Below are 14050 nucleotides of genomic sequence, written 5' to 3'. Positions count from 1 at the left end.
CCATCTCCCCCCAGCCGGCCAAACCGACAAAGCGCGGCCGCACCGCCCCTAACTTCGCGGCGCTTCCTCTCTCGCGAGGCCGCGAAGGCCTCTGGGAAACGCGGGGGTGGGGAGGGCAGGTGAAGGAAGCTGGGACCCGGGGCTGGGGGCCGGCAGAGGCGGCGAGCGAGGCCTCAGAAAGCAGAAGGGGCGGGGAAGGGTGCGATTGACGTGCGGCGCAAGCCAATGACAAGCGAGCTCCGGAGGACCTCCCTCCAATGGGTTGTGCTGCCTGGCGCGGGGGGCGGGCACCGGGGTCGAGGGTAGCTTGAGCGCGGCGGCGGCGTTGTTCAGTCTGAGCGAGAACGTTCCAGAGGTGAGTCTGGTGGTGAGGCGGCGGCCCCGCGCCCCGTCCCCAGCCTTCCCCGCCCCCGCGACCCCCTCGGGCCACTGGCTGGCGGGGAAGGGGCCCCGACGCCTGTGGCTCACGGCGCCGTCTCTCCGCGCCAGGTCGCCAGGCCCCGGGCGCTGAAGGGTGTGGACCCCGGACGTCGCTGGGACAGCCCCTCCCCGCTGCTCGGCGGCGCCTGCCCGGCCGCTGCTCGCTGCGCTTCTCCGCCGCCCCTCCTCGGACTCGGGTTCACGCGCGCCTCACTTCATCCCAGTCCCGGGCGAGCAGCGTTGGGTTTATGTCTTTATTTGACGAAAACGGTGAGTCCGGGCGCGGCGGGCCGGCGCGGAGATGGCGGCCGCACAAGATGGCGGCGCGCCGCGTGACCCGGCGCGTGTGGCGCAGTTCGGGCGGCGGGCGGGTGGCGGGCGCCCCCTCCGCGGGCCTGCGTCCCCTCCCTTCCGCACCCCGCCCCGCGGGAGCGCGCCGCGCGGCCGGAGCCCGGCCTCCGGGCTGCATTTGTGAGTCATGGCGCGGGGCGGGGCGGGGCGGGGGCGGTGCCGGGCGGCCGGTTTCGATTCCCGGGCCCCGCGCCGCCGCGGCCCGGCCCCCGCGGCCATCCGGCCGGCGCTCGGGCTGGCGGGCCGCGGCCTGGTCCACCGGCCGCTCGGAAGAGGCCTCGCCCCGCCGCGGCGTCCGGCGAGCGGCGGCGGGCGCGGAGGTCCAGCGACTCTTGGAGCGGAGCGGGGCCGCGGCCCGGAGATCGGGACCCGGCCGCGGCCCCGCGCGGGGCGCGCTCGTGCTGGGGCTACATGTCCTGGGTGTGGTGGGACTGTTTCTTTGAAGTAAGCGGCGGAGCGGCGGGGCGGGAAGAGCAGGTTCCGCGTCCCGGGACGGGGGCTGAGCGCTAGGGAGGGGCGCGCCGGGTTTGGGGGACAGCGCATCGGGGTCCTTCCTCCTCGGCGCTGGGAGTCCGGCCGCGCGGTGCCGGTCTCTCCCGAAGCCCGCAGGGGCCGTCTCCGCTGCTGCGGGGTTCGGTGCCCGCGGGACGCCGGGCGCGGTTGCGGGGCGTGGGCGCTCCCTGCGGAGCCGAGTTAAATGGGGGGCGTGTGTTTTCTCTCCCCGTCTCTTTCAGAGCTGTTGCGCAGCCATTGGTACCTGTATTGGGGAAACATAGCGTACAAGCAAGGAGCTTACAGCCTCAGTGGCGAAAACTTTTTCATGTCAGAGACCGAGAACTCTTGCAGTCGTTTATGTCATCCCTTCTTCTCCAGACAGAAGATACCAAAAAGTTGCAATCAAAGAGCTCTTCATCTTATTGATAAAGCCACTAATAAGCAAAAATGTCTGTCAACGTCAACCGCAGCGTGTCAGACCAGTTCTATCGCTACAAGATGCCCCGTCTGATCGCCAAGGTAACAACTCATCCTCGTTTCGGCAGCAGGTCCTACGCCTTTCTCATGGATTTGTAAAAGATTGCCTCTCAGGGGTAGACAGTGCAAAATTAAATTCTTATTTCCTTCAGGTTGAGGGCAAAGGAAATGGAATCAAGACAGTTATAGTCAACATGGTTGACGTTGCAAAGGCGCTTAATCGGCCTCCAACGTGTAAGTAACGCCTCTCGGAGAAGTCGGCAAGGCAGAGAGTGTCGGCCCAGTCACGGCCGTCTGGGGATTGTGTGGGTTGTGTGCTGCTTAGCCTGAGGGTCGAGTGAGACCTTGTTTTTCAAACCAACTGATACATTACTTGCCATTAGTGCAAAATTACTCAGACAACCTTTTTGCATTTTTTTTCTCTCACCTGAGGACATGTTTCTGTTGAAAGTAGAGAAAGGGGGAGAGAGCTACCTGGCCGGGCAACACATTTTTTACACACCCCCTCCTCAGTTGTAGAGACGATGATAATTGTGTAAACGTGTCTGAGTAGATGAAAATTAATTTAGTTAATTGTGGTTAAACTTCTTTTTTCCTAAATAGATCCCACCAAATATTTTGGTTGTGAGCTGGGAGCACAGACCCAGTTTGATGTTAAGAATGACCGTTACATTGTCAATGGATCTCATGAGGCGAATAAGCTGCAAGACATGTTGGATGGTTTCATCAAGAAATTTGTTCTCTGTCCTGAGTGTGAGAACCCTGAAACGGAGCTGGTGAGTGTCTTGGAGGTTTTTGTCAGCAGCAAAAGAGACGGAAGAAACATAACCTGTTTCTACGATCAGTCCTTGATAGTTCCAAGTAATGTTCTTGACAAGGCAGAACAGACTTAATTGGAAGTAAAGATTTTGAAGATGTTTACATACTGACTTTTTTTTTTTAAGTAGATCACTTCTAGAGAAACACTTTTGTGTGTTAAGGTGGCGTTTTAGTTAGATGTCTTCTGTTGGTCATTTTCACATTTGTTCCTTGCAGAATTTTTACCATGTGTTATGGATGACATGCTTCTTTTTCCCCCCCACCTTTTTTTGGCAGCATGTCAATCCAAAGAAGCAAACGATAGGTAATTCTTGTAAAGCCTGTGGTTACCGAGGCATGCTTGACACACACCATAAACTCTGCACATTCATTCTCAAAAACCCGCCAGGTAAGTCTTCTTGGTGAACCTTTAAGACCTTTCCATAGAGTAGCTGATTTTTGGAAATGAAATGGACGTTTTGTTGTTGCTATAAAACGAATATAAGGAATTTATGATTCTCTTGTCGTGTTTTAGTGAAGCTGTATTTTCTTAGGGTGAATGAAATAGGTATTGTAAACCAAATTGTGGTGGGTCGTCACAAAGGCGCTCCTTCTGGAATACTGTTTTATAAACTGCCTAGCTCCCTTAACCCTAAGTCACTTTGGAGCATTGCAAGCAACACTCTGTGGCAGATGATCCAAACGGTCTGGCACAATTTGAGCTTGCTACAGCAACAGAGTCTAACCTATTCCGGCGCTCTCTCCTCCATGGGATAAGCCGTTATTCAGACTTAGACAGTGTTCCAGCTGATGGTTGAAGGGTAGTTGAGCTGTGCCGTTCGGTCAAGTTCATGAATGATAGAACAGGGTCGTGAATGTCAACTTTCACTTTTGGGTCTTCAGAGTCATCTTTTCATCTTATTCTTACCCAAAGTTAATACCATTAATATTTGGGACTTCCCATTCTTAACCTAAGTTTTGTTAATGAAATACAGTGAATGAATTTGGTCTATGAATCTTCTTGGAGTTTTAGATAGTGCCGTGTTTGTGGTTTTCTGAGAGGAGGGCTTTAAATGTTCACGACATACAAAATAAGCTGGGGCACCAACCTCTCTGTTGTTTCCCTATAGAGAATAGTGATAGTGCTGCAGGAAAGAAGGAGAAGGAAAAGAAAAACAGGAAGGGCAAGGACAAGGAGAACGGCTCCGTGTCCAGCAGTGAGACACCACCACCACCACCACCACCAAGTGAGATGAGTCCCCCTCCACATGCTGACGTAAGTGCATGGTTGATGGTGTGGGAGGCATCAGGGCTGTGTGAAGTATATTTGGTTACCATGAGCAGAAATACCGAAACAGTATCTTGGGTTCCAGGTGCGAGTGATTAAATTTAGGTGAATCCCACTTTTAGTGGAAAATGCACTTGGTGTTATTTACTTGACTAGAAATCAGAAACACTCTGTACCTTTTTAAGTTTCTCACCAAGCATCTTTGCCCTTGTAAACAGGAGGAAGAAGAGGATGATGACTGGGGGGAGGACACAACCGAGGAAGCTCAAAGACGCAGGATGGATGAAATCAGTGACCACGCGAAAGTGCTAACCCTCAGTGATGATTTGGAAAGGACTATTGAGGAACGGGTCAACATCCTGTTTGACTTTGTTAAGGTAAACATTTGCTTCAACCAAGGTGATCAATAAAATCAGCTTCAATCCAAGCTCAGGTGTTTGTTAGGTATTTATTACTTCGAGCAGATAGTTGGCAAGTAACTTTTTCATGCTATCTTTTGAATATTTGAGTGCAAGGCTTCCTTTTACTTTGTGTTTGTTCGTTCAAATGCAGTTTCCAGACAGTACTTTTGGCAGTTGTCAGTCATTTGGGAATCTGCAACTAGGGGAGACGTTCGTGAGAGTGGGGAACTAACAGGTATGTCTACAGCAAAATGGGGCTCTATTTCACCAAAATGCTTCCTTTTATTTGCAGAAAAAGAAAGAAGAGGGCATTATTGACTCCTCTGACAAAGAAATTGTTGCCGAAGCAGAAAGACTAGATGTAAAAGCTATGGGCCCTCTTGTTTTGACAGAAGTTCTTTTTAATGAGAAGATTAGAGAACAGATTAAGAAATACAGGCGTCATTTCCTACGAGTAAGCAATTTCAGATTCAAAAATGAGATTATAGCTGTGTGACCTTGGAAATACTACCTTCTCTTGCCCATTTGTTCTTTGTCATCCTGAAAAACGGAGGTGACTGACGTATGTTACAAGCATGGCAGAATGTGAAGGCTGCACATGGTCTCTTACAGATAAAGTAATGCTGAACTTTCTGTGTGTCAGCCTTTTTGAACCATTTTTGTGGGGCCGTAACTTTAAGGAACAACCCCAAGGCATTGAAAATACGTGCATATTTAATGGTCAGCTTAGGATATCGGTACAAGCTTGTTAATACAGAGATAAAATCTCTTTGCAGTTTTGTCACAACAACAAAAAAGCTCAGCGGTACCTTCTTCATGGTTTGGAGTGTGTGGTAGCAATGCATCAAGCTCAGCTCGTCTCCAAGATCCCACACATCTTAAAGGAGATGTACGACGCAGACCTTCTGGAGGAAGAGGTCATCATCAGCTGGTCGGAGAAGGTGGGGAGTGCATAAATGGCTCTTAAAGATCAAAAGATTGGGGGTTTGGGGGGGGGGTTGGTATAAGTAACTTGTGATAGCTACTCTCTGGCTGGTGTAGCTCAGTGGGTTGAGCGCAGGCCAACAAACCAAAGGGTCACTGGTTTGATTTCCAGTCAGGGCACGTGCCTGGGTTGTAGGCATGTGAGGGGCAACCACACATTGATATTTCTCTCCCTCTCTCCTTTCCTTACCTTCTAAAGATAAATAAATAATAATCTTTAAAAAAAAAAAAAAAAGAAAAGAAAGAAAGCACTTCTGCCCTGACTGGTATGGCTCAGTGGATTGAGTGCCGGCCTGAGAGCCAAAGGGTTGCTGGTTCGATTCCCAGTCAGGACACATGCCTGGGTTGACACATGCCTGGGTTGTAGGCCAGGTCCACAGTTGGGGGCATGTGAGGGGCAACCACACACTGACGTTTCTCTCCCTCTCTTTCTCTTTCCCTTACCCTCTCTCTAAGAGAATAAATAAAATCTTTAAATAAACAAAGAACAGTTGGTGTGCCTGACTAATGTAATTTGTAGGGGATTTCCCACCATGGCTGACAGCTGTGCTAGTAATAACAAGAAACTATGTAGATTTTTCAACAATTTTTTTGTTGAATGGAAATATTCTGTGAAGATTCATGGTTATGATATGGTGGCCCTGGCTGGTGTGGCTTAGAGGGCCGAGCGGAGGCCTGCAAACCAGAGGGTTGGTAATTCAATTCCTAGGCAGGGCGCACGTGCCTGGGTTATGCGTCCCCATTTGGGTACATGTGAGTGGCAACCCACAGACGTTTCTCTCACATCAGTGTTTTCTCTCCCTCTCTTTCTCCTTCCCTTACTCTTTCTCCTCCAAAAAAATCTTTAAAAAAAAAAACTATGGTATGATCCAGTTCCCTCAAAGAGCTCAGCTTGAGCAGCTGTACAAAGAAATCAAATTACTATTTTTTAATTCTTCAAACTAAAAATTGTTTCTAATGTGTTTTAGGCCTCAAAGAAATATGTCTCAAAAGAACTTGCCAAAGAGATTCGTGTCAGAGCAGAACCATTTATAAAGTGGTTGAAGGAAGCGGAGGAGGAATCCTCTGGTGGTGAAGAAGAAGATGAAGATGAGAACATCGAGGTAAGCACTGGGGGAAGGATTGCATTGAGTGCCAGTGATAGGCACTTGAGAATGGCCAGCCTAGGCGACTCAGACAGTAAAACGCTGTCTCAGTGATTTGGAAGATGGTCCTTAATATAAAAGGTGAAAATCATATCCCCAGACATGATTCCAAGTAAATACCTGAATTTTGAATGTAAGGTTTATTTAAATGATGTAGGGTATGTATTAGAGGTTCTGTGAAAATTAGCAACATACTGTTAAACTAAAAAAGGGTTTTGTTGTTGGGGTTTTCTTTGTTGTTTTTTGCAAAAATAAAATGATGGCTGCAGCTAAATGATTTTTTTCTTTGTTTTTTTTTTTTAGTTTAAAAACTATTGATTTTAGGGTGAGGAACATTGATTTGTTGTTCCACTTACGTGCCCTGACTAAATCAAACCCACAACCTTGGTGCATTGGGACAACGCCATACCAAACTGAGCTACTTGGCCAGGGCTAATTTTCTTTCTTTGTTTACTACTGACATAAAGGTGTGCGTGCAACTTAAATTTTTTTTTGTTTTGCTAGGTGGTGTATTCAAAGACTGCCAATGTGCCGAAAGTTGAAGCTGTGAAGTCTGATAACAAGGACGATGACATTGATATTGATGCCATTTAAAGGGGTGGGTGCAGCCCAGCTTAACTGTAATGCTGAGAATCTTTCTGCATCATCAGCCAGAAGTGCAACATGTATGTGCAAAAGCTTAAAAGGCTTAACATCATGGTACACTTTCTGCTAAAAAACGTATTGCTGTGAGTGGTCTGTAATTAAGCCCAACAAGATATCTCGGGAGTCCATACACATATCAGTGAGCAGATGTAGTTTGCTTATTTATAGCATGTTTCTTTTTGAAAAATTAGTGGTGGACACATTTGGATCACATTTATACAGTTATAAAAATATTTGATTTCAGTCATTCTTAGGATTTTTTGGCTCTGAATGACTTAAGCTGAAACAATTAGCTCCTTTAAAAAGCATTGTACTATCATTTAACTGGATAGAGTTTTTGGAGCCTGTTAGAAACTGCTAGGTGCTGAGACTCTAAAGAGTCTTTAGCAGAATGTAAACATACACTTACTTGTAATTACCTTATTCAGCTATTAAGAAATACAGGACTTTCTACATCTTATCTCGAGTCCCTCAGATTGGCATCTGGTAATGTACATTCTTACCTGCCGGCGTGGACAGTGCGACACCTTTATCTTACTAAGAGAAAAGGACCTGAGTGTCCTATAAATTTTAAGAGCAGGTTTTTAAAACTGGGGGGGAAATTTTTTTTTTTTTTGGTTTGCATACACTTGCCCCAAATTACAGTCTTTGAAGTCATGTGCATTGCAAGTTGGATGAGCCAGGGGAATTATTACATTAATAAATAAGTGTTTTATGTGTATGTGGCTCTTGCTTTCTGCTGAGAGAAAACTCTCAGCTTTGGGGTATGATTAAATAGTAAATTCTATGATTTTATTTGGGGGAAGAAGGAAAGGGTGCACTTAATCCCTAGCAAAAACCATAATTTTTCAGTTTTTATGCTTAATGGTTTAAATTACAATTTCACAGTGTTTAGACATATTATGTCTTTTTGTTCAGTGTGGGTTTTCCCCGATCCTGGGGCTTATTCTTCAATGTCTTTTACATTTGAACACGTAGGTTTGGTTGCTGTCTTGCCGAAGTAAGTGTTGCTATGTCTTAAACTTGATTATTGTTGTTGTTATTATTTTTGCAAAATGTCTTATTTAAAAAGAAAACTAAAATTGTACTTCTAAGTCAGCCTATAGTTTGGTGGGAGACTTGGGGTGTCTTTTGTTTCACATTGAATATAATCAGACACTCACGGAGTCTTGGTGACGACCACTGAGTACAGGTGACTGGGGCTTGGCCCAGCCCGTCCTGGGCTTTAGATTTAGAAATAGCTTCCTTTTGAATTCTGCCCAATTAGCTGATCTGAACTTACTTGTAATAGGTTCTGTCCATATCTGAGAAATCATTTTCAAAGTAAAAAATTGTTGCATTCCTTCTCATTAAAAGTGCACTGTGGAAATCAAGAACCATGGGGGGTTAGTTTTAATTTGGGGCACAGGCTTACCTCATTCACCTCTGTTTGTGATCAATCTCAGATTATAATGAGACCTTAACAAATGTATGTAAAAATTTTTTCACATTGAAATTATACACACGTTTGATACAATAAAACCTTGTTAGCTTGGTATTTTAAAAAAATTAAAAATCTAGTGATTTTACTGGAGAGGTATGAATTGGTCTCCAGCTACCTTTTGATCAATTTTGATGAGAATGAAGCAGAAGCCATATACCTGGAGGGAATGTGCTTTGTCACACCAAAGAAAAGAGGTTTTTGCAAATTCTCATCTCACCTAAGTTTCAAACTATTTGCCACAGGCCAGTTTGCTTTCATTATTTGAAATTCTACAAGAGATGTTGGTGGCCTGAGTCAAGTTGTCTTCAATGTACATAGTGTCAAGCTAATGAGGTTCTGTTACAGAAGTTGCTTTCCTTTTTTTTTTAATCTGAAGGAAAAGCTGTTCAGGGCTTCTAAACACTAAAGAAAATTTGACTTAGACCTGTGTTCAGTCTGGTGCCAAATTTCCAATAGATTCACAGAGGCTATCCTAATAGAATAATCCTTCACTTTGCTCTATTCAACTGTCTTAAAATTTCCTGTTTCAGACAGCTACATTACTTGATTAAAACCATGTAAAAAGTATATTTCGTCTCTCCTTTAATGTTAAAATTAATCTAAGTAAGATACTGGAGTATTGAAGTCAGCCCTGTTTTGTAGCTGTTGCTTTGGATTTGTGTTGAACTTTGCCTTCTGTGGTTGCCAGCCCTACTCACAACACAGATGTTGCGTATTACCTGGGTTCGGTGGTTTTTTAGGTCTGTGCTCCTATTCTGCAACTTGTATTGATTATAGACTACAAAGGTCTGCCTTAATCTGATTTTATGGAAACTTTATGGGTGCTTACTAGGGAATTCAGGCATCACGTATACAGAGGCATACCTGAGAGATTGCAGGTTTGGTTCCAGACCACCCTAATAAAGCAAGTTGTAATCATTTTGCTGGTCAATGGTCTTGCCTTCCATTTGTAAGAAAGATAACATCTGTGAAGCATGGTAAAAACCAGGTCTCCCTGTAGCTACGCAACTGGATATAGCATAGTTGAAAAGGAGGGACATGGGGAAGATTGCCTTCTAAGCCAGTCTTTTGTGAAGTAGATGAACTTAGAAGATACCACCTGGGATTCTAAAGGTTTGAAGGTAGAAAAGTGTCCTCTAATCGGTGCTCCCGACCTTGGGGTGTGTGGGGACTGGCTTCCCGCTGCTGTCATCTGCAGCACACCAAGCACTTGGCTTAGAGCCATGTGCCCAGAGGTCACTCCAAAATGAAAGCTGACTTTCCAGGAGAGTGGCAAATCCAGAAAGGTATTCCGCTGGGATCTACTTAAACCACAAGTGAGACTTCAGTTCTGTAGTTCTGAGACTACAGCTCTGCAACCAATTCTTACGTAGTAGATTCTTCCTAATTGCTGTAGCATGCTCTGCCAATGTTCAGGCATAATCCAGAAAGGCCCAGTTAGCTCAGTCTGCACTGTCACTTGGCCTTAGACTCGGGCCCGTCTGACCACTCCAGAGCTTCAGGAGCTCCCTGCCGGGAACCATTGCACATTATCTCTGCCTTCTCCAACTGTGATGTGGTGTGTTCTGTTTTTCCTGAGAGGAAGGACAGTCCTCTGTCACCTGTACTACTTCCCCTACCTTGACTCTTGAGAGCAGACAGGTGACCTGCCAGTGGTCTGGCTGGCTTGTGGGTTGCCTCTGGGGTCTGCTCTGATGTGAGCCTTGATAGCACAGGAATGCAGGAGCATGTGTTCTCTGCAGTGGGGCTTTGCGCTCTTGCCTTGGCCCCTGGCCAACAGAAAGAGGTCTTGAGGAACCTCACCTCTGGGTCACTGCCAAGAGCTTGAACCATTTCTGTGTGCTAGGATGTGGGAATAACAGATACAGAAAAGTTTAGTTCTTTGCTGGGATCTCAAAGCAGATGGCAGGCTCTGAGTTGCCCCAATGCCCACTCTAGTCGTCCATCCAGTGAGTGCTCTTTAAGGGAAACTGAACTGGGCTCTGGCCAGGGCCTCCCTGTGAAACTGGAAGACTGTCTTCCAGGCCTGCCCAACAGGAACGGTAAGCTTGTGTGCAACACCTCAACCTCCTAATGCTGCCATCGGAGGAGGAGCTGCCAGACTGGGGCCGTGAGGCAGAACAGTTATGTCTGGAAAGGGCAGGCAGTATGCTGGGGCCTCCAGTCATCTTGGCTAGGGGTCAGGCTTGAAAGGGCAGCAGGCAGCCTAAAGGAGAATGCTCTCTTGCCTGGGGAACAGTTTTGGGGTGGCACAGTTCGTGCTTCATGCAGCCCTAACCTAATGTTGCCAGAGTTGGTTGGCATAAACAACACTCATTCTGCAGTAATCATCAGGCCAGGGCAGGGGCAAAGGACAGGCAGTGACCCTTCCTGGAGTGTCACAACAGCAGCAAGTAGCACCCACATTAGTAGCCAGCTCTGCCCTTGCTTGTGCAACAGAGTGGGCTGAAGAGTTACGCCAGCGCCCTGAGGCAGTGAGCTGGTACTAGAGACACTCTGTCCCCAGGTGAGGAGTACTGGGTGCAAGGCCAGTGGGTAAGGCAGGAGGGCTGAGGCTGGTCCCTGGGTCCTAATGAGCAGGGAAGGCAGGCTTCCAAAGAACACGGTGTGACTGGTGACACAGGGATTTGGTTAACTCTGAATGGGGAAGAAAAGCCCAGAGGAGGAGACTGGGCTGGCTCAAGGTCCAACAGCACACCCATGTCGGGGCTGGACCCCATGGCTTCTACCTATGTTAACACTTGGTCCTTCTGTGGCACTAGGGAGACCTTTCTGATCCTTCGTTGGGACACAGGATAGCAGCTCTCAGGCATCCCAGCATGTTCTTGGGGGAAGCTACAACTGAGGAGGCTGGAGCCGTGGGAAACAACCTAGAGGAGCAGGGCATGCATGTGCACCCCGTATCCTGAGCTGCTAGTCTTCCACAGTCTTTGGGTGAGCTTGCATTTGCCCTTTGTCACCTGCCTGCAGGGAATCCCAGACCAAAGCAGGCACGGGTGGAGGAGTGGGACTATAAAGGGAAATAATTGGGGACTTGGAGGGCAGCTTTGTGAAAGAGGCAGCACCTCAAGTAAGAGCTGGGATTTGCCCCAGGGTGGGAGTGTGAGGTGGGAGGGGGCATGTCTGTAAATTGAACTCAGTAGTTGAGTGCAGTGGGTAGTGGGAAGGGGGCAGCAGGACCTCACCCCTGGGCCTGAGACCTGTGGACTGCATCAGTCTTACAAGCTGCAGGAACAGTCACGTTCACATGGCCCTGCTGCTGGAGGGGCTCAGGAGCAGGGGCCTGGGGCATCCCCTGACTGACAGCAGCTGTACTGAAGGCCACACTGGTCATACAAGGACCCACTTCAATCTGGAAACGTTAGGGCCCCCAGGCAGGGTTGGCTGTTCGGAGGGCGCAGAGTTCTGGACTGGAGGGGCTAGCAAGCTCATTTCCCTGTTCCCACAGGCAACAGACTCTTATGCGTTCAGGGTTAATGGAACCTTCCCTCATGTATCTCCTGTTGGTTTTGGGTACCCTCCAGTACCCAGGAGGGTGTCCCTGGAGGTTCAGGGCCTGAGGAGACACAGTGTTGTGGTTTCTGGACCAGGGATAGCCCTCTGCAGTTTGGGGTTGGAGAATGCAGGCAGTGAAAGAAAGCATCATGCAGTTTGACATGGGCCTCACATGTTAGTCAAGTTCTTAAGGTAATGGAAAGTAACCCTAAGTTGTAGAGCCAGTTGGAGGAGGAAGATGGTAACCTGGCCTGGCCTTGAGCGGACCTGGATATACCAGGTGCCTGGCCTTGTGGACACTGTGCCAACCAGGGCTCCAGGAACATGAGCGAAAAGCATCTGTGCAGGCCACTGCTTGCCTGTCTGCTGCTCTGCGGGTCTCTACTTCCATTGCCCATACCCTTCCTGGCCCTCCATGACCACACTTGACCTTGGGATTTGGTTTTCTCTCGGTCCCGTGTCTGTCAAGCCTCTTTTGCTTCCTGACAGCCAGTTCTCCAGAGTTCCAGTTACCTGGGAGGGTATATCGTGGCTCCACTGGCACTCAGTATTCCCATCAGATTGCTTCCCACCTCCAGGAGCTCCACGGGCAGCTCCTTTGGATTGTGGCGAAGGGGGAAGGGCATTAGTGAGGGATTTGAACTGTGGCCGCCAAGGTTTGCCTTATGATAAGGGTTTGTGATTGGGGCAGCGGGAACCCTTGGCGCTTGGAGACATCTAGGACAAGTGGCTATCCCTGGAACCTGTTTCCCCTCTAATGAGCAGTTCCCGAGGACATCTGTTCAGTCTCATAACCAGTCGACCAAAGCAGGTGACACCCACCCTTCTGTGGGCAGCCACTCTGGGATCCGTTGCCCTGTGTGGGAGGCAGGAGGGCAGTGACACAGGCCCTGCCACAGGGATCTTAGTTGATAGGAGAGGCACAGTTTGCCTTGTGGGAGCCCTCAGAGATTCCCTGACTGAGGGGTGGCTGGGCGCCGTTGTGGTTCAAGTTCCCTTGAGAGACCATCAGGAAGGGTTTCCCCAGGGATGCATTGTGGAGTCTCTGAGAACGGTCCCCTCTGGGCCACAGGAAGCCACAAACAGTGGAGCCAGACAGATGCAAAGGGAGCCCTTTGTGGGAAGGGAAATCAGGCTGTGGTGACCAGACTGCACAACACAAAGGACATCAGAAGGACAGGCCGCACGAAGGGAAGATGATGATTCGGCTTCGGGACCTGGTGGGTTTCAGGAGCCTTTGGCCTCTCCAGGTGGAGTGGTCCAGGAGGCGGCAGGGTATGAGCACGGAGCTGGAAGTCCTGCTTTGGGGGCACCTCTGTCAAGGCAACAACAGAGTCTGCTTATGAGGAGTTTCTGCTGCTTTCCCATTGGCCAGCATCTCCAAGGGTGGGGACAGATTTGGCTTATCTGCACCCCAAGTTCTCAGAACTGAGCTTGCATATGGAGGAGGTACCCAGGAGATCACCAAATACCTGGATAGATCAGGGGTGAAAAGATCTGTGGGTGGGCAGGTAAATGACTAGGTATGTTGGTGGATAGGCAGGTAGATAAGTTTTATTTTTATTTTTAGAAAAGAGGGAAGGGAGGGAGAAAGGGCGAGAACATCAACTTGTGAAAGAAGTTATCAGTTGGTTGGATGTGGTTTGACCATGGTTCAGTTGGCTCAGTGGGTTAGGCAAACCCAAAGGTCCGCAGTTCAATTCCCAGTCACAGCACATGCCTGGGTTGCAGGCCAGGTCCACAGGTGGGAGGCATGACAGGCGACTGTTCAATGTATCTCACAAGTGTGTCTCCCTTCCCCTCTCTTTAAGAAGTAAAATCTTTAATAAAAAAAAAAAAGATTTGCGTAAAAACTGAATATTGTAGACTCATTTGAGGCATGTGTTGAATTCTTGGCTCAGAAGTCCCCAAACACTAAAAGTTGGCTTGTCCTGGCTGGTGTAGCTCAGTGGATTGAGCGCGGGCCTGGGAACCACAGGATCCAGGTTCAATTCCCAGCCAGGGCACATGCCTGGGTTGCAGGCCGGTTCCCTGCAGGCCAACTCCCAGCAGGGGATGCACAAAGGGC

The 14050-nt window shown here is 48.5% G+C and overlaps 1 protein-coding gene and 1 non-coding gene across 3 annotated transcripts; both read left to right on the top strand.

Moving 5' to 3' along the window:
- Window positions 1-246: 246 nt before the first annotated feature.
- On the top strand, window positions 247-9051 carry EIF5 (eukaryotic translation initiation factor 5). Of its 2 annotated transcripts, XM_037047889.1 has the most exons (12): window positions 247-355; window positions 490-690; window positions 1506-1785; window positions 1896-1977; window positions 2347-2519; window positions 2839-2950; window positions 3672-3817; window positions 4048-4206; window positions 4523-4684; window positions 5007-5171; window positions 6183-6317; window positions 6864-9051. In XM_037047889.1, exons 3-12 carry the CDS (start codon window positions 1714-1716, stop codon window positions 6951-6953), a joined length of 1296 nt encoding a protein of 431 aa, XP_036903784.1. In that variant the 5' UTR covers window positions 247-355; window positions 490-690; window positions 1506-1713; the 3' UTR covers window positions 6954-9051. The 2 variants fall into 2 exon arrangements, with proteins under 2 accessions (XP_036903784.1, XP_036903793.1); XM_037047898.1 differs by lacking the exons at window positions 247-355; window positions 490-690 and adding an exon at window positions 1038-1215.
- LOC118989956 (small nucleolar RNA SNORA28) lies at window positions 3216-3341 on the top strand. The gene has a single exon (XR_005067137.1). It is a non-coding gene; the product is annotated as a small nucleolar RNA SNORA28 (small nucleolar RNA).
- Window positions 9052-14050: the final 4999 nt, after the last annotated feature.

Source organism: Sturnira hondurensis, unplaced genomic scaffold, assembly GCF_014824575.4.
Source record: "Sturnira hondurensis isolate 20B ecotype Veracruz unplaced genomic scaffold, ASM1482457v3 Scaffold0000780, whole genome shotgun sequence".
In the NCBI taxonomy this organism is placed as follows: domain Eukaryota; kingdom Metazoa; phylum Chordata; class Mammalia; order Chiroptera; family Phyllostomidae; genus Sturnira; species Sturnira hondurensis.
This window is presented reverse-complemented; position numbering and strand designations above follow the sequence as displayed.

Bases quoted from the DNA above. Each gene is read 5' to 3' on its own strand.
- EIF5 (XM_037047889.1), top strand. From the start codon at position 1,714: ATGTCTGTCAACGTCAACCGCAGCGTGTCAGACCAGTTCTATCGCTAC. The intron at 1,786-1,895 runs GTAACAACTCAT...TATTTCCTTCAG, and splicing joins TGCCCCGTCTGATCGCCAAG to GTTGAGGGCAAAGGAAATGG. The intron at 2,951-3,671 runs GTAAGTCTTCTT...GTTTCCCTATAG, and splicing joins CATTCTCAAAAACCCGCCAG to AGAATAGTGATAGTGCTGCA.